We start from the raw sequence: 18,370 nt of genomic DNA, 5'->3' as shown, positions 1-18,370 counted from the left end.
AGGCCTGGTAATGAGTAATTGAATCACAGGAGCATGATTGTCTGAGTGCAAACATAATGTTTGCATCAACTTGCTAGGAGGAAGCAAAATAAATCCCTACCATCGAGAACAAAACTCAAAATCCCAGCAAAGATATTAGCTGCACCCATTCATGTCTTTCAATGGGTTAATGGAGTCTCCTCTAAACTCTCAAAAAGAGAAATTACATAAAAAGAACAAAATTGCAGGAGATTGAGATGGCAGGGGGTTGTCTCAATCCTTTGCGCAGAAACTTCCCCAAAAGAACTTGTTGGGAATGTGCTTTATGTTTACTTTGCAAACATGAATTTCTTGCCTGCTGGATCCCAATAATTAATAAATGACTGCTGGAGAAATTGCAGCACACTTCCTAAAGCTCCTTAGCCTGCAATTGCTCCAAGTCTTAGTAGCACAGCTAAATGTATCTGCCTCCAAAATGACCTATGGTAACGCAGGGAGGAACAGCAAACATTGAGGCAATGAAGGAAACAGCAGCTGAAGTTCAAACGATCCATCTTGAGGCTAATGACCTTTCAGTGAAGAAGATGATGCAGTGTGTCAGAGCCCTGACCCCTGTTACTGGATCATTAAAATTGCCAGGCAGTTACTGTCAGTCAGAAATTGTGGTCCCAACAGCCTGATTTTGCTGTAAATAATGGCATAGCTTTGGGCAGTAACAGTCTGCCACCAAAATTCTTTTCCAAGTGATCATTGATTGATAGGAAAAAATTGCAGAAAAATCTGTTCAACTTGCATAAATGGGAAAAACAAACAAACAAACAAACAAAAACATTTAGAAGGTTATTCATATTGTAGTTCATGCTAAAATAATTAAAAAAAAAAATCAATTTTAAACCAAGGCCCTGCATTCTTTATATTTAAAAGCTGAGTCAAAGAAGATTCACTCCCACTGCACACTGAAATTTGGTCAAGACAAGCTAAGAAGGCATGTTTGTATTTAATAGTTTTTCATCCAAATGCTTTTTTCCAGGATTTTGTTCGCTTGCTGGGTCTGTTTGTGAGCTTCGCACACCCAGGGGCCTACCTGATGCTTGCCTATTTCTCCTTAAGAGCAAAAGCAAGAAAACGAACAAACAAACAAAAAGTAAGTTTCAGAAACCCCGGATAAAAAAAAAAAAAAAAAAAAAAAACAACAAATACTGCTTTTTGCCCATTCACCCAGTTTGGTGGAGCCTGCAGGCAGCTTAGCTAAATAGTGTCCTGCAAATGCAAACAGTTGGCTATAAAGCCGAGGGTACGCACTGTTGGCCACGAGACCCTGAGTTTCAGTCCAACCCTGAACCTTTCATCTCCGTGTCAGCCTTTTGAGAGTTTGTCCAAGCAAAGTTGTGCATGTACTGAAATATCCCATTTCCTTTCCTTTCCTTTCCTTTCCTTTCCTTTCCTTTCCTTTCCTTTCCTTTCCTTTCCTTTCCTTTCCTTTCCTTTCCTTTCCTTTCCTTTCCTTTCCTTTCCTTTCCTTTCCTTTTTTCTTTTCTTTCTTTTCTTTTCTTTTCTTTTTTCTTTTCTTTTCTTTTCTTTTCTTTTCTTTTCTTTTCTTTTCTTTTCTTTTCTTTTCTTTTCTTTTCTTTTCTTTTCTTTTCTTTTCTTTTCTTTTCTTTTCTTTTCTTTTCTTTTCTTTTCTTTTCTTTTCTTTTCTTTTCTTTTCTTTTCTTTTCTTTTCTTTTCTTTTCTTTTCTTTTCTTTTCTTTTCTCTTCAAGCACCAGCAAGGCCCTTCTTTGCCCTGGCCAGCTGCTGCAGCCAGATGAATTCCAGGTCCTCCCACAGCCTCTGCACAGCCTCCGATTGCCAGCACCACAAACAGAGCAGGGACCTAACACCTCCCCAAAAACACAGCCTGTGAGCATCTCTTTATCCTCTCCAGAAATAGCTTCCTGCTGCTTTATGCAATGAGGAATGCTTTTCCAGGAAAGTGTGAATGTCTGAGGAAGAGAGAGCGAGCCAGTATTTAGGGTGATGTATCAACAGCTGACCTGCACCCTGATTCCCGCTGTGGTTTCTGGGGTCTTCAGCAGGTTGGGCAGAGACCTCACCTTGGCTGTGCACCATGTTGTCATCACTGTCCCTCTTTCCTCCAGACACCTCTGCTGCTGCCAGCGGCCGCCACTGTCCTGTGGAGAAATGCGATAGCAAAAGCACGCATCCGCCTGGCTGAGCCTAAATGCATGTTTGCCAATGAAGCGCCTGTGCTGAGAGAGCCGCCAGCTTGTCAGACGTCAAGGGGTGGCTCTAAGCATGGAAAGGCGAAGAAGAGGTGGGCGAGCAAGGAGGAGAGGGCTGTGTTTGCCAGGCCGTCGTCTGGAGGCTGTCAGGGTGCCCGAGCCCCACTGCTCGCAGCAGCTTGCTGCCTTGGCCGCACAGGAGCAGCTGCAGCTGCCAGGGCTGGCCCAGCCCGCACAGTGATTGCTTTGCTCTGCCTCAGGAAGCTCTGTGGTCTCTGTGGCTGTCTCAATGCCTGAGAAAGGATAAGAGACAAGAGGAACAGGAGAAGGCAGGACAGCAGGCTTTTACTTGTAAACCTTGAGTGAGACTTGCTAGTGTTATTAGGAAGCACCTATGAGCAAGCATTCTGTGTTTTCTGAGTCAAGCTGCAGCTGCAGCCCACAAAATGCCACCCTGGCAGGGGGAAGGGAACAACTGCTCCATCCATGCCCCATGGGTAGAACTGCTGTGATCCTGCCGGGCACCGAACCTGCTGCGTGACTCAGCACAGACCTGGCTGCACAGGGAAACCAGAGTGCTTTTAAACCCATTAACCTGCCAGAGGTAATGACTTTGTGGAATTAAAGGTGTTGAAAAGGCACAGCAGCAGGTGTCCTGATGTGCATTGCAGCAGGCAGCACACAGGCAGGGCTGTCCCCATGTCGGGGGGTCGGGGGCCCCAGCAGCACTGACTGTGCTGACTGCCTGGTGGGCAGGGGGGGCTTCAGGGTGGTTGCAACCTTGTGAATGGGTCTGGGAAAGCCTCACCCCTGGGGGTGAAAATGAGGCATACGTACTCAGTAAGTTTTTATGATTGTTCAGGGCAGCCTCTTTAATTTATTCACTCTTTCAATAATTCTTGAAGTAATGCAAAGCAATCAGCCCATCCATCCCACCTGAATGTGATTGTCTCTCACCCAAAATCTTCTTTGCTTCTGGCCAGAAGAATCAAAGAAAGGAGAACCTCCTACTGTACCCTTACAGACTGGAAGCAGCAGCACACCACTAATCCCTGCTAGCACCCAGACACTCCTGCCAACACCCGTCAAACCCCGCCAGGCCAGTGGGGCAGGAGCAGCGTGAGCGCAACACTGCTTGCCTGCCTCCACGGCACCTCTGACTTTCCCTTCCCTGCAGCCAGGAAGGATTTATTTTTATTCCAACAGAACTGTAACCTGCCAAGTTGCTAAACTTCTGCAAGCTCCTGAAGAGCCGAGCTGCTGTGCTGCCTGTTGAAGCAGCAGCAAGGACGCTCTGGTGCTCGCTGCCAACCAGATATACTGGCACCATCACTCATGGCCCCCACAGGGGCCACTAAAGCTCCACAGCCATGCTCCAGTGTTCAGCACTGGCTACACATGGCGATTTACTACGTGTTTCTCACACCTTCAGAGTGCTGACACCAGTGTGGGCTGATTGGGCTATTTATTTAATTCTGTATTTATGAAGACAATGAACTTCCAGACCCCCAAGCTGCATGCTGCTTTTTTGTTTTCCCCCTTTGTTTCTCTTGGCTCTTCCAAAAGGAAAATCAAGATGTGTTTTACTTTGGAGAAATAAAATCAACATCAGCCCTGTTTGAGAAAGCCTCTCTGTGACAGAAAAGGAGCAAATAAACCACTCACTACAGCTTTCCCAGAAGAGACTAGCACACTGTACTGTGCTGAACAGTGCACTTCTGGGAGGAAATGGGGAATGCACAAAAGTGACCTCCTTGACCCAAACGTTCCAGAATTTGTCTGCTCTGATCATTGCTCAACTATATTTTACCCAAAGCCATCTTCTCCACTGTGGCAAAATTTCAGAACTTGTCTTATCCAAAAATTCAAGCAATGCTGTGCTGGGTTCCAATCGTCTTGTCCAGTATGAGTTGAATGATTCACAAAGGCATGAGTTCACTGCTTTGTTCTGACTAAATGTCTGTGCATAACAAAAGATATGCAAGCAATATGTTTAAAGAGGGAGGCAGCATTTTTCAGATGACTATGGCATTTTCACTCTTCTGGTGTACAGGACTGTGCACCGAACACATGCTACAGTTGTCCAGAAACCCGTATCTACTGCAGTGAATTACTGTACTAATTTTTGCCATATGTTAGTTGAGAGTGCATTGTAAATTCTCCTATCCACTTGTAATTCAGAATGATTCCCAAGTCCTTCAAATGTGTGATTTTCCAAACCATAAGTTATTAGAACTATGAATTGCAAATATTTATAATGAATTACACATTTTGTGTTGCAAACAGAGAAGCAAACCTTTTTATGTGACACGTGAGTTGCAATCTTAGCCATCAAAAATGAATAGGACACGAATTTCTGATTGTAGCCACACCTGCAGAGTTCAATTCACCCTTTCCATGTGCCCTGCTTGAATTTTGCAGTTAGTGGTACACATCAGAAGTGAGATAGGTTAATGTCCAGGCACTAAAAAAAACACAATTCTGTCAATTCCCATGCTTGCAGAAATCAAACTCAGAAAACAGGCAAGTCAAAATCCTCTTTCACAGCTGAATGAATATTTAATTCTACTCTTGCCCACTGTACAGACAGATCCATCTCTAACTAAATCTTGTCTCCTGTTCATGACATCTCCAAATCATGTTGCACTGTGTCTTCCCCTGCCCAAGGAACAGGTGTCTTTCACACCAGCTGATGGAGAGTTCAAGAACAAAATGGGTGATGTGAAATCCTTTCCCCATCTTCTGGTTCATGATTTAGGGAAAAAGCAGGGTGGTTTCTGTGGGGTTCAGACAGTTGTGGGCTCCCTCCTGTCATGGTCAAGCAGCCAAGCCACTGCAGTCTGCATCACCACTGTGCTTGCATCTGGCCCCAGGTGTGCTGTACAAAGTCTCTCTCAGCCTGGGTCCTCCAGAGCATCACAGTCTTCACAGATCAATTGAAAAATAAATTAAAGAAAGAATGAGAACTGTATCCTAACCAGTCTGTCAGTCTGTGTGTGCGCTGAGGGATTCTGCCTCTTCTCACTGCCATGTTTTATCATGCTCTGTTCCTCCTTCTTTTTTTCCCATTCCTAATATAAATGTGAAAAATCCCAAAATAGGAATGTAAGCACATTTTAACACTGAAGTTTTCAGAAGAAAAAAAAAGAAGAAATGAGTTTGTCCCTGGAAGGCACTCTCACAGATCACACATATCCAAGAACAAGAGCCTGAATTTAATCTTTAGCATTGACAAGCATACTCTTTGCACTTGCAAAAGCAGCAGTGAGTTGATTGCAAGTGAAGAAAGAACAGTTTGGACAGATAAAGCTGAAGGAATGTTCAGATCTTGTGAAGACTGGAAATGAAGAGGAGTTAGAAATTCAAGTTCTACTGCCCACCACTCCTGACTCCCTTTGTGGCTGAACAAGTCATGTCAGTTTAATACAGAATTGTACATCTCTGTGGTTTTGGGGGCAGAAGGCTGCCCTGGGTTCAGAACAGGGTCTGTCCTTCTCTTCACTTCTATCCCTGTTGGGGTACAAAACGCAGCTGTAACACCCCCCTTGCTCAACTTCCCCATGTGCAGAAGCTCTTAGTCAGGAAGATAAAACTTCGAGGTTGGAAAAGACGCGTGTGAACCGGGTCCAGCCCCTGAGCCGCTTCTCAGTTGGGCTGGTATGAAGCCAAGACATACAGGAAGGTTTCAATATTTCAGCTGCTGAAATCCCTTATATTTCCAAGACAGCAAAGCAAATATGCTTTATACCTGGGAGAGAAGCTGCCTCACTGAATCTCTCTTCCATCTGTGCCGAGTTCAAACTGTTCTGCATTTAAGAGAAGCATTGAAGAAATCAAAATTCCCCATGTGAGGGTAACTGTCTAGAGACCGTAATTAGTCAGTTTTCCTTTAATCCTCACAATTGCAGCACCATCAGTTCATAACCTGCACCAAGGGAAGAAGTCACACTTTTCTCATTTGTTCCAAAGCCGAGAAAAACAGAAAATAATTGATCTCTGAAGTACTGATGTGCTGAGCCTCAACCCTCAGCAGCTCACAAGCACATTCTGCTGTTCAAGCTGGAGTGACATGGAAAGGCAGGAGATACGTGGCTTGTGGTGGTAGGACACTGAAGAGAGTTCATCCACTCTTAAGTACCCATAAAACCCGGAAATGAACAAAATGCCCTGTACAGAGTTAGGTCTTACAGAGCCTTTTGTAATGTTTATCGCATCAAGACTGACAGGATTACAGCAAGGCACGCGAGCTGGTCAGGCAGTCCCCAAACTTGTTATCTATCTCCCTGGAGGACTTGTAGGTGGAAGCTGAGTCGTACGAGTGGGAGGGATGAGGTGGAAATGAGAGAAGCCTGACTCCAGGGTGGCACCCACCACTTAGTGCAGCCCACCTCAGCTGGCTGGGGTGGCCAAGACTGTGCCCCCCCAGCTTTGGAGGGGAGGTGACTCTTCACAATTGCTTTGGCCTCAGGGACGTTCATATGGTTTAAAAGGGTTTCAAAATGAGGAGTCTGTCAGCACCAGGGGACACTCAGCAAGACTCGAGGAAAGCGCTCAGGAGTACATCTCCACTGCCCGGTGTCCCCAGGGCAGAGCTGGCCTGGGCCTGCCAGCCCCGCACAGCGCAGGCAGGACAAGGAGCTGTCACAGCGAGACAGCAAACACAGTGAGACATCTTTGAGACACGAGGAGGCACCAGCATTGCCATCTGTGACATTCGGAGGTCAAACGTGGGCCTGGGCTGAAGCAATTCACCTTTGGTGCTGATGTGCTCGCTGTCTGCTGCATCTGAAACCCACACCTGAGAGAGGCTCCCTGTCATTTCACTGCATCTACTTCACAAGAAGTACCTTGTTTCAGCACTTGCTAGCCCAAATAGATGTTATTCTCCCTTTCTTTGTCTTTAGGCCAGCAGGAGTCCCCCACCAGCCCTCCCTTCCCTCCTCCCCATGCACAGCCACATTTCCAGCGCTCACCCCTGCAGCTCCCCAGCACAGGCCACGCTCCCCTGCCCTCTCCCGCAGCTGAGGAGCGTTTGCCTCATCCCCAGGCATATGGCTCCGACACAGGCATGTGCTCCGTGTGGCATGGTGCCATGCCCCCATCACAGACAGAGGGCTGTATATATGTTGTAATGGCCTTCATGACTTCAGAGGTGTGAGAGGCCTGTCCCAGGGCTGTGGGATGCCTTGCCCCGTTTCCCTTCCGTTACACAGACCAAGACACCTTCCAAAACTTCAGAGGTCAATACAGCAGGGAGCTGGGGGCAAACGAGAAGATTAGACTCTGCTGGAAGTCTGAGCTTGTCTCCAGATGGGTTTAGCTCTGAACACAAACAGTTACTGACTCTTTATCTGGAAGTGAGGAGCCATGACTACATCTACCAGAACAAAGTCACTTCTAGGCATTAGTGCAAAAACACCAGTAGTGTTTTTTGTTTTTCAGAAAATGTAGCTTTTTCTGATATTACTGGAGATAATTGCTCCTTTCTCCCTTCCTCCAGTGCTCTGCTCAATGCTTGGTAAGAAGGTAGCAGAGGATGTGTCCCAGCACAGAGCCCTCCAAACCCCTCTGCACTCCCACCATGTGGGACCCACATGCCCTCCTCTCACAATAAACAATGTGGTACAAAACCAGGGATGGGTGTGTGAGGTGGGGGCTCAAATTCTCTGGGCCCCCACACTGCCAGCCAGCTGAACTGTGTCTGGTAGCCCACGAGGGATGCACACTGCAGATCCAGACACCACTGCCTTGCATGGGGGGAGGCAGTGAGGGGCTCAGCCCTGGTGTGGAGCTGCCCCATGTGGCACATGGCAGGAGCCCGGGGCTGCTGGCAGACATGGGTGCCTCAGCCCAATTTTCCCCTGCACCAGCCCCCACAAGCTCAGAAAGAAAACATCTGCCCTTCCCCATTTGCCACTCCTGCCGAAAGCCACGACATGCTGCAAAGGCCAGTGTCCGGTTCCAGCAGGACGCTGACCTCCTGTCTGTGCTGCAGGCATCCTGAGAGCCCCCAGGCTTTGGCTCAGTTACTGTAAAGGGCAGACACCCCAGCATTTTCTGAGCTGCTAAAGCAAAATAGCAAGTACCCTTCCTCCCAGAGAGCCACTGAAGTGCCCCAGCAGCATCAGGGCACTTGGGTAAGATCCTCCTTTGCCATTCATTACTTCAGGAGATGCAGCACCAGCTGGTGGGGCTACAAAGACAGAACCTGAGAAGTGCCATTGGGAGCATCTCAATCCCTTTGCTAGAGAAAAGGGAGTAGGCAGCTTCCCCCAGAGTGCTCCCTGTGTGATCGAGTTCATCTCAGACAAAGCAACAACAGGATGCAGCAGCATGCATCCCAAATGCATGCATATCTTCTGCCTTCCCCCAAATATTTCCTGAACATTCCTCTGGAGAACCCGCACATGCCAACATCTATCAGGTATCTACAAACCCAGGTTGTATGAGCACCCTAAGGATTACTGTGCACTTCTCATTCCCCCAACACCCCCTTTATTTTTTTAACAGTTAATCCATCAGATATTTCAAATGCAACACAAAATCACTCCTTTAAGAAATCTCAGGAGAAGTACTCTTTCTAGTGACTCAAGCTATTTTGCAGCAGCTGAGAACTCACCTTAGCACATGAGTCGATCCGTTTATCGTGGTGGTGGAACAGGGGACCGTCTGCCCCAAGATAGAAGGCCTTCGGTATCGCTCATCACCACAGCACAGGATGATGAGGAAGGCACGTCTGAAAGACTTGTTCAGGAAGGCGTAGAGGAAGGGGTTCAACCCTGAATTGATGTAGCCCAGCCACAGAAAAGCTGTCCACAGCTTCCCCGGCACCGTGTAGTTTATGAAAGGGTCCACTATGTTTGTGACAAAGAAGGGGGCCCAGCACAGGCAGAAGCACCCCATGATGATGCACAGGGTCTTGGCAGCTTTGGTCTCAGTCTTCATGCGGTGCGTGCTGTGCTGATCCGGGGGGTGCTGCCGACCGTCAGCGGGGGTCCCCGCGCGCTGCAGCACCCGGATCTGGTAGGCGTGCTCCCTGGCGGTGATGTAGATGCGGTAGTAGGCCAGCACCATCAGGAGGAAGGGAATGTAGAAGGCCACCACAGAGCAGGTAATGGCGTATGGCTTGTTGACCATGAATATGCAGTAGGTGGAGTTGGAAGCCTTGTTGAACTGCCTTTGCTGGATCTGGGGCAGGGGGAGAAAGGAGAAGGACAAAGAATGGAAGAGATTCAGTGCTGCTCCTCTGCCATCAGCAGTCTGTTTGTCAGGATGCTCTACCACCACTTTCCTATTCTCTCTCCTCCCTTGCCTCTCCCATATGCCTTACCACTGCTGCCTCTCCCCACTATGCTTACACCTCAGGCTCTGATGGTCCTGAGGTTTGTGGAACCAGCCCATGTGCAGCTCCAGTGTCCTGGAGCATGCCTCAACCTGGCTGCTGAAAATCAGCCTAATAGCCCAGTTCATACTCTGTGAAGGGGAATAACTTCACTTTGTGCTGTGCTTTTTTGCAGTGCTCACTGCTCTGTCCATCAGGACATGCTTTTGCACCAAGGATGCACATTTCATCTGGCCAAGTGGCACAGGCCAGATGGGTGGGGATGGGGCTAGGCTAATAACTTAGCAGACAGGGGCTGCTCTAGGCATGGGGCAGTAGGCAGCAGCCTTGAAAATCCCTATAAAGAGAAATTCCAGAAATTCGGCAAGCCCTTTGCTTCAATAACAAGGACTTCTCCTTTAGCCTCTATTGCTGTCTTTTCTTTGCATATTCCTTTTTAAAGAAGTATATACAGCAGGGAATATATTTGGTATCAAGTCAGTGTATCTCCTAAATTACTCACCAGATCAATGATGCCAATGCTATTCCAGCCTTGCATGATTGGGAGGAAAGAAATAAATGTTGGGATTACCCAGCAGCCTCCAAGCATTACAGCAATGCGCAATGGAGTCATCTTGTTCCTGTAAACCAGTGGCTGGCAGCAAATAGCATAGTACCTGCAAGGAGGAAGCGAGAGAAGCACCATCACTGAAGGAGACTTTCAGGTCTTCTAGAAATAAAACTGTAAAGCTTTTTCTCCAGCTTGTTTCTCCTGCCTTTCAAAACAGAGGGGAAAAAAAAGATTCTATAGTCTATTTCTATTGACTGCCTCTTACACAAGGAGCTCAGGGTATTTTCATAGCATGAGTAAATAAGGTTTCATAGTCCCTTGCAGGGAAAAGGCAATATTTTCTAATTTTCCAGGTAGGGAAAACAAGGCATAGATTAATGCTGTGGTTTGTCTAAAGTCATGGAGCAAGCGAGTGACCTCCCATTCAGCCCTTCTCTCCTCCTGCACTTAGTCACAAAGCTGTCTGCACCCTCCTTACCACAACGAATGAGTTCACCTTCCTTCTATTTAGCCATAACTGAGTAAATGTTGGGGTTTTCCTAACTGTAATGGACATTTATTTTGACAAGACTGCAAAGGCTGTTGTTGCAAATTAACAAAGTGTTTCAAAGCTGTGAAAATATCTGTAAAAGTAAGTAATAAACAAATCCCTTTTCTACCTCCCTGTAAACACCTCTTGCCTGGCCATGCTTTAACATTCTGCCACAAGGACAGCACAAATGTCTGCCCAGGGCTTCCAGTCTTTTCCCCACTGAGGGGAATTGCCCTGTTCTCTCCTTCTTCTCCCAGTCCATCCAACGTATTCACAATAACATAGACTCCTGCTCTTAATATAACCAGCTTTGAACTGGTAATGTCTTCTCCAAGAGACAAAAAAATAAGTAGACCAAAATAAGAGACTAAGAAGAAATGCCCATAGGCATAGCAGGTCAGCAACCATAAAATTCTATTGCAGATTCCTGGTGGCCCTGACCTGACAGTCTGTTTCAGGTTCTGAATGAAATATTTTCAAACTTCAGAGGATTTCAGCGTACTTTGCAGAGGAATGCCAGTACTGACGTCCCCACTGCTCAGACTGCTGGGGTCCAGAGGCTTCCACAGCAGAGCCACGAAATGCCCTTGGCTTTCAATCCCCTGTTCCAACCAATCTCCTTGCTGTAGCAGACCTGTAGTCTCTTTGATTTCAACACGACAGAGCGGGAAAGACTAGGGCTGAGTGTAAAGCAGTGGAGTCAGGACAGAAACCTAATACGGCAGACTGGGAAGATGGCCATTCTGCAAAGGCACTATACCCCAGTTACAAGTTTAGGTATGTCCCTGAACTACCATTTGATCCAGATAATTGATAGGAAGTAACATAAACACTCAATTACAGAACTTCAAGCATTTTTTTCATGACCATACCAAGTAATATATAACAAGGATATTTATGAAAGAGCCTTTTTATGCAAAATGTTTAATAATTCAGCCCATAAAGCAGCATTAAAATCTCTTAACAACCAATGCAGGTCTCACTCTAATTGTGAAACTGAGAACATTTTCAACTTCCTTTTAAAAGTCTCCAGGGATCCTGCAGTTCAGAACTGAGAAGATGTCTCTATAGGTAGTTGGAAACTACTGCTTAGACTCCACAGCACAGGTGATCTGCTGCAGAAAATAGAAACTGTTAAGAAGGACAAGTGCAGTGGTTAGCCCAGTCCTGCTCGGCCAACACCAGGACCAGCAGAAATGCCTCTCAGGTTATCCTACAAATGTCCCTCACTAGGCTTCTGGCATTTTCACCTGGCACAGCTGGTACATCAGTGATACCAAAAGTGCCCATGAATTCTCATCTTTTCTAAATAACTAAATATATAATTCAGCTATGGGCCTGATGGGTATATTTTCTTAGTGAATTAATAATGGTTGTCTGGTAGATGTAGTTCCCACATTTGGTAAGCACAGACAATCTGCAATGTGGCACCCATCTGTGTACCTGTAGGACATAAGCACTGCATTGAAGTAGTGGCCATTGTTTCAACAACTATTTATAAAGGGAATAAATCACAGAACCACAGAATCATCTAGGTTGGAAGAGACCTCCAAGATCAACTAGTTTAACCTCTGACCTAACACTAACAAGTCCTCCACTAAACCATATCACTAAGCTCTACATCTAAATGTCTTTTAAAGACCTCCAGGGATGGTGACTCCACCACTTCCCTGAGCAGCCCATTCCAATGCCTAACAACCCTCTTGGTAAAGAAGTTTTTCCTAATATCCAACCTAAAACACCCCTGGTGCAACTTTAGCCCGTTCCCCCTTGTCCTGTCACCAGGCACATGGGAGAACAGACCAACCCCCACCTCACTACAGCCTCCTTTAATGTACCTGTAGAGAGCAATAAGGTCGCCCCTGAGCCTCCTCTTTTCCAGGCTGAGCTATCCCAGCTCCCTCAGCCGCTCCTTGTAGGACTTGTTCTCCAGACCCCTCACCAGCTTCGTCACCCTTCTCTGGACTCTCTCGAGCACCTCCGTGTCCTTCTTGTAGTGAGGGGCCCAAAACTGAACACAGTACTCAAGGTGCGGCCTCACCAGAGCCGAGTACAGGGTGACAATCACTTCCCTAGACCTGCTGGCCACACTGCTTCTTATACAAGCCAGGATGCCGTTGGCCTTCTTAGCCACCTGAGCACACTGCTGGCTCATATTCAGCCAACTATCCACCAATACTCCCACGTCCTTCTCTGCCAGGCAGCTTTCCAGATCATTGATAAAGATATTAAAGAGGACTGGCCCCAGTACCCAGCCCTGGGGGACGCCACTAGTGACCGGCCTCCAGTTGGATTTAACTCCATTCACCACAACTCTTTGGGCCCAGATATCCAGCCAGTTTTTAACCCAACAAAATGTACACCAGTCCAAGCCATAAGCAGCCAGCTTCTTGAGGAGAATGTTGTAGGGAATGGTGTCAAAAGCCTTACTGAAGTCAAGGTAGACCACATCCACAGCCTTTTTTTAAAGTCAATCTTCAATTTTTAAAGTCTATAACAGTCTATTTTATGAGGCCAGCAAAATAATAAATTAGAGACATTAAATTAGCAAACACACACTGAAGTTTGACCACTGACCTGAAGTGGAGCCTGTGAGAACTTCTAAGTGCAAGCAGCACGTTAAAATAAGAGATATGGAAATGGACAAATATACACGGTTTATGCATATGTATAAAATAGATGTCCTTGAGGTGCACAATTTATTTCATCAAGAGTTGAATGGGAAGAGAAAATTTTGTGCTAAACAGGCAGAAAAAAAAAACACTAAAAATTTCCAAATTTTCTTAATAAATTTTTAAAAAGTCATGTGGAGTCAACTAAATTGCTTTATTTTGATAAAATGAGATGATATATTCTACACAAGGGGTTGAAATAAAATCAAAGTGTCAAAAGAAAACTTTCTTTTTTTAAATCTCTTTGAAACAAGATTCAAAATGTCACAGGGGAAAAATGTTGAAGCAAGCATTCAACTCTTTCAATTTGATCATTTATATATTCTCTTCTGGTTTTCTGTGTGCATGAAAATCAGCCTGTTCCTCTGAAAGGTTTCACTTTCAAAGGAACAGTATATTTGACAGTAACTGTTCTTTCAGGGCACTGCCTGAAATATTGCTCTCATGGAGTAATGCTAACTCCCATGGCAGTTGGTGGATCCAATTCCTGTGTTCACTGACATGGTCCTAACATGTTCCCAACATCTCTCCAGCAGCACAAGGAAGAAGAAGAGGAATAATTTACAGGAACAGGATTTGCTTAGTTTTGGAGCTTGCCTTCAGTGGGTGACGATTTGAACAAGTGAGGTTGTCCCGCCTTGAAGGTATGTAAAACTGAACTGAATAGGAGCCTGAGTGACCCGATTAAAACCAGAGATTTTGGTTTGAGTTTGGCCCTGTTTTGAGAGGGGGGGATGGATCTGGGACCCCTACAGCTCCTTTTTTTGAGTCTATCAGTATGGTCAAATTTTAACAACTAAATGATTTCAGAGAATAGAATAAATATGTCTTTGTTCCTAGGATAATTACCCTCCTCATGACAGCCAAAATGTGCTTGCGTAACCTCGTCTTATATTAGCAGAGCTTATTGAGTTTGGATTTCCCAGTGTTCTCCAGATTTCCTTCCCCAAGGAAACAAACCGACCTTTGAATCCAAACAGGTATTTTCAGTAATGCATTTGACTGCTTATTCAGACAGACAGTGCTTCTCTTGGCATTATGTGAAACTGCACTTTTGGCTCTAGACACAAGGGAATTATACCTGACATATTTATTTGTTTACTGTCTGAGAGACACCCACTGCAAAGTACTACCCAGTGCTGGACATCAAAGGATTCCTGTGACATTTCTGAGAGCAAGTTGCTGCAAGTCTCAAGAAACTACACTTACTTGCAGAAAGCGCAAAAAGAGAAATTCACCAAATAAATGGGAGAGAATGGCCAACACACCAACTACTATTTCAGAAGTTAAATCAGCAAACAGAAAAGCAACAACATGACACATTACTAATTAACTACAGCAGGAAAACAATTCTTTGAAGCAGTTCAAGTTATTTCATTTCTGTACTTCTATCCCTGATGCAGCTGACAGCATTACACTGACTTGTACATGCTATTAAAGGCCATTAGAGTAAAAAATATGCCTGTAAAAATGACATCTTAAGCTCTCATATTTTTTCCCTCCCAGTGATTCAGCAGCAATTTTATTCCACTTACATGTCAAAAGATTATATGGTGTTTTTTTTTTTCTTTTTTTGTTTTGTTTTGTTCTGTTTTTCTAACTGCTGCTACTGTGACTCCCCTTGTATTCAGAAAGGCGAGCTGGGTTCCTCCTGTCCCCATGCTGTTATCAGCAATAAGGTCCTGCAATCCAGACATGGGTGATAATTTTGCTGATGGTGAGGCAGAGAAGCACACAGCTGGTTGCCTGTAGCTTAGCGGAACTTCTGCTCAGTGGTTCAAAGTCAGATAATAGAAATCCATGCATGTTAACAAAGTCACTGAAGTCACACAATTTTTGCAGTAGCCAATGATCTGATGTATGCAATCGTTCGGACATTTAAGCAGCTATTTATTCACTGAGAGAAAAGTAATTACATCTCTAAGATTATCAATAGTTTTAGTCAAAAGCTGAAATAAAGACATTTTCTTATTCTACATTTCTGCTTCCTTTCAAGCTAGAGCTGTTTTCCTGTGCTCATAAAGAATATTTATTAGGTATTGCTTATGACAATGTGATGGATGAATATAAAATGCAATACACATATACATGATTAATACAATGTCCAAGTTTAGTTAAATATTAATTCTTACTATTATCAGCCAAGACCCATGCTTCTGCAGTTCCCTGGAAATGTTAACTTCCCTGTTGCCTACAGCAGGTAGTAGGTGCAGAACATCCTCTCTTCTATCTCTATTTTGACATTCTCAGCTGAAGGGGAAATACACGGATCCCTTCCTGAAATTGTAGATCTTCCAAGAAGCCCCACAAAGCAAAGGTTATTATAATATTTTTCCTTTCCCATACCAGGCATTTACCACATGTGAATGAATCAAGAACTAACATTTTACAGATGGCTCATGCAGAACAAAATAGCTCTGCGGCCTTACTTACAGCTCTGACGGTCATTGCAGATATGTTTGGCTACCAAGCATTTGTGACCTGCCCGTGGTCCTTCAGTGGCTCTGCAGAACAGTACAGTGGCCAAACTCTGTCTCGAGGAGCATATATGTGATTGTCCCTGGTCTTCCAGGGAAATGAATTTGGGAGGGACTGATTAGTACCAAGTAGATCGATTCCCAAAAGTGAACCTCATCTGCTACAAATTGCGTCATTAACTCAGAGGGGATGCAAGTGCACCTCCATTATGCGCATAAAAGCTATAAAAAAACTCTGTGTTCAGTGCCCCACAGGGGAGCCACATATACACAATTTCCAACTGCTGTAAGAGCAGAATATTTTTTCCTTTTCCCAACAGGACTTGCATTTTGCCTGCTGGTGAGCTCCTCTTTTTGATCAGTGCTCCCAAAAATCATTTATAAATGCACAATGAACTGTACACCAGCAACAGATTTGTACCTAACAACCTTCAACGCATCATGCAGAGAAGGCATAATATCACATTCCTCAGCAGCAGGATCATGGACAGCTTGTCTAATGTTAAACTTGTGTATATGTGAAGACAGGAGGGAAGCTGTGAAGCCAAAGAGAAAATAGACCGAAAATGAACCTCGGTTACATTCTTGCCTTGTATGACTGAATTCTGAATCTGTTGTGTAGGTCCAATGCTTTCATGGAAATGTAAGTGCTGTAAATCATGGGTGTTTGTTGGTGCCTCTGCCTGTATGGAGGATCCTGTGTATACACACACAAACATATGCACGCTCTTTGTATCACACCCTGCCCGTTCTCCAGTGAAAAAAAAAAATAGAGAAAAAAAAAATAGAGAAAAAAAAAAAAAAGATTTTTGAAGATCACATGAACTTTCAAGTGATGACACGTGTTTACCACAAATTTATAGTGCCTATGTTGTTGGAGACAAGAAAGGCAAGCAGAAGGACTGAGAAACAGCATGGCATCTCAGTACAATCCTGACCTAGGGCTGACAGCAGCACAATGTAGCTGTGATCTACAGCAGGGGTAGCTATTTGTGGCAGTGACTACCTGCATACTCATCAAGCACCAGCACGATGAGACTCAAGTTGTGTCCAGGATCCGTGGTCAAGACTGAAATCAAAGGTCCAAGGATCTCTATAACCAGTTGGGCCAGTAACATTATAAACCCCAGTTTCTGTGCTTAAAGAGAAGCACTGTCCCCCATTAGCCTGGATGTCCAAGCTCCTCCTCAGGCCCATGGCAGTGAGCAAGCTGTCCTGGGCACATCTCCAGAGAGCACTCCTGGAGTCCTCACTCTTCAAGATAAGTGATGCTCTTACCACTGCTGCTCTCTCCTTACCTTCTGGGCACTACAGAAACCTAATTACTGCATTAGATTATTCCTTCCCTTCGGGAAAAAAAAAAAAAAAAAAAAAAAAAAAAAAAAAAAAAAAGTATCTGCTTGGTTTGCAATACAATTCAGTTTGTGCTATGGGTATGTAGACACTACCCTGAAAGCAGCTCCTTAGATATTCCAGACAGACAAATACACACCCACCTTTACCAAACAGCCTGGGCCATGTGGGTGGCCCACATAAATCCACGTGGTGTCACGCGCATGTATTAAGTGATACACATGCCATATGTTTTAGCAGCACTGAGGCAAAAATGAGCCAAGGAAAATTTACTGAATTCTCTCACTGATTACTTTTTTAACCTTCTTAAAGAGTCTATCAGAAAGCAAAGAGGGTGGCCTGCAGCGAGCTCAGATACTGAAGATGCTGAGCTGAACGAGTGGCAAACTCTTGCAGGTGGCAGGGATGTGCATTTTAGAACAGAGGAATTTCTTCTCTTCGTGGGACACAAGCTACATAATGATGAGCCTAGTTGGGAAAGCCCTCTTCTTTGTCTTTTGGAGTTCTACTCTGGCGTGAGTAACAAAAGCAAATCCAAGCAGGGTTTTGCACATTCCTCCTCTCCCCCAGTCAACCCAGAGAGGGCCAAAGTCTTCAGCTGAACCCCAACAAAATTAGGAAGTCTAGAGAGCTAGAATTTCAATTTTTTTGTGCGTGTGCGAAATTAAAACAGTGCTACTGGAGAGTGACTCTGCTCAATCAGATGATGACAGGACAAGGGGGAATGGTTTCAAACTAAAAGAGGGGAGATTGAAATTAGAGGTTAGGAGAAAATTCCTCACTCAGAGGGCACTGGAAGAGGTTGCCCAGAGAGGCTGTGGATGCCCCAACCCTGGGGGTGTTCAGGACCAGGCTGGATGAGGCCCTGGGCAACTTGATCTAGTGGGTGGCATCCCTGTCTGTGGTAGGTGGGTTGGAACTGGGTGATGTTCAAGGTCCCTTTCAACCTGAGTCATTCTGTGATTCTGTGATACTGGCTTTGCTGTTATTTCCATGAAACCAGATTCTGGCCTCCACATAAATAGATTTTTACTTTATTTGTGGAGAGAGCAGCTCTTTCTCTTTTCCTTTTTCCCATTGAGCAAATAAGCCATGGTGTCTGACTGTGCCAAATAGAACAAAGTTATACATTGCTGGTCCAGAAGAAAAATGTCCTAAAATGATTATATCTAACAAAATTAAATTCTTATTAGAAAAACAACGGCCTGCTGGTGTTGAGATAATTACACTGAGAAAAATGCT

At 45.0% G+C, this 18,370-nt stretch overlaps 1 protein-coding gene across 1 annotated transcript in view; it reads right to left on the bottom strand.

Annotated features, from left to right (window-relative positions):
• The window catches only part of HTR4 (5-hydroxytryptamine receptor 4), a gene marked incomplete at both ends in the record, with an annotated part of 122,412 nt that overhangs the window by 39,110 nt on the left and 64,932 nt on the right, over positions 1-18,370 (bottom strand). The window contains 2 exon segments of the mRNA XM_084295407.1: positions 8,822-9,390; positions 10,047-10,200. Of these exon segments, the coding sequence (XP_084151533.1) occupies positions 8,822-9,390; positions 10,047-10,200 (723 nt within the window).

This window comes from Netta rufina (genome assembly GCF_964035555.1).
Source record: "Netta rufina genome assembly, chromosome: 14".
In the NCBI taxonomy this organism is placed as follows: Eukaryota; Metazoa; Chordata; class Aves; order Anseriformes; family Anatidae; genus Netta; species Netta rufina.
The sequence above is the reverse complement of the archived record's forward strand: the minus strand, read 5'-3'. Positions and strand labels throughout refer to the sequence as shown.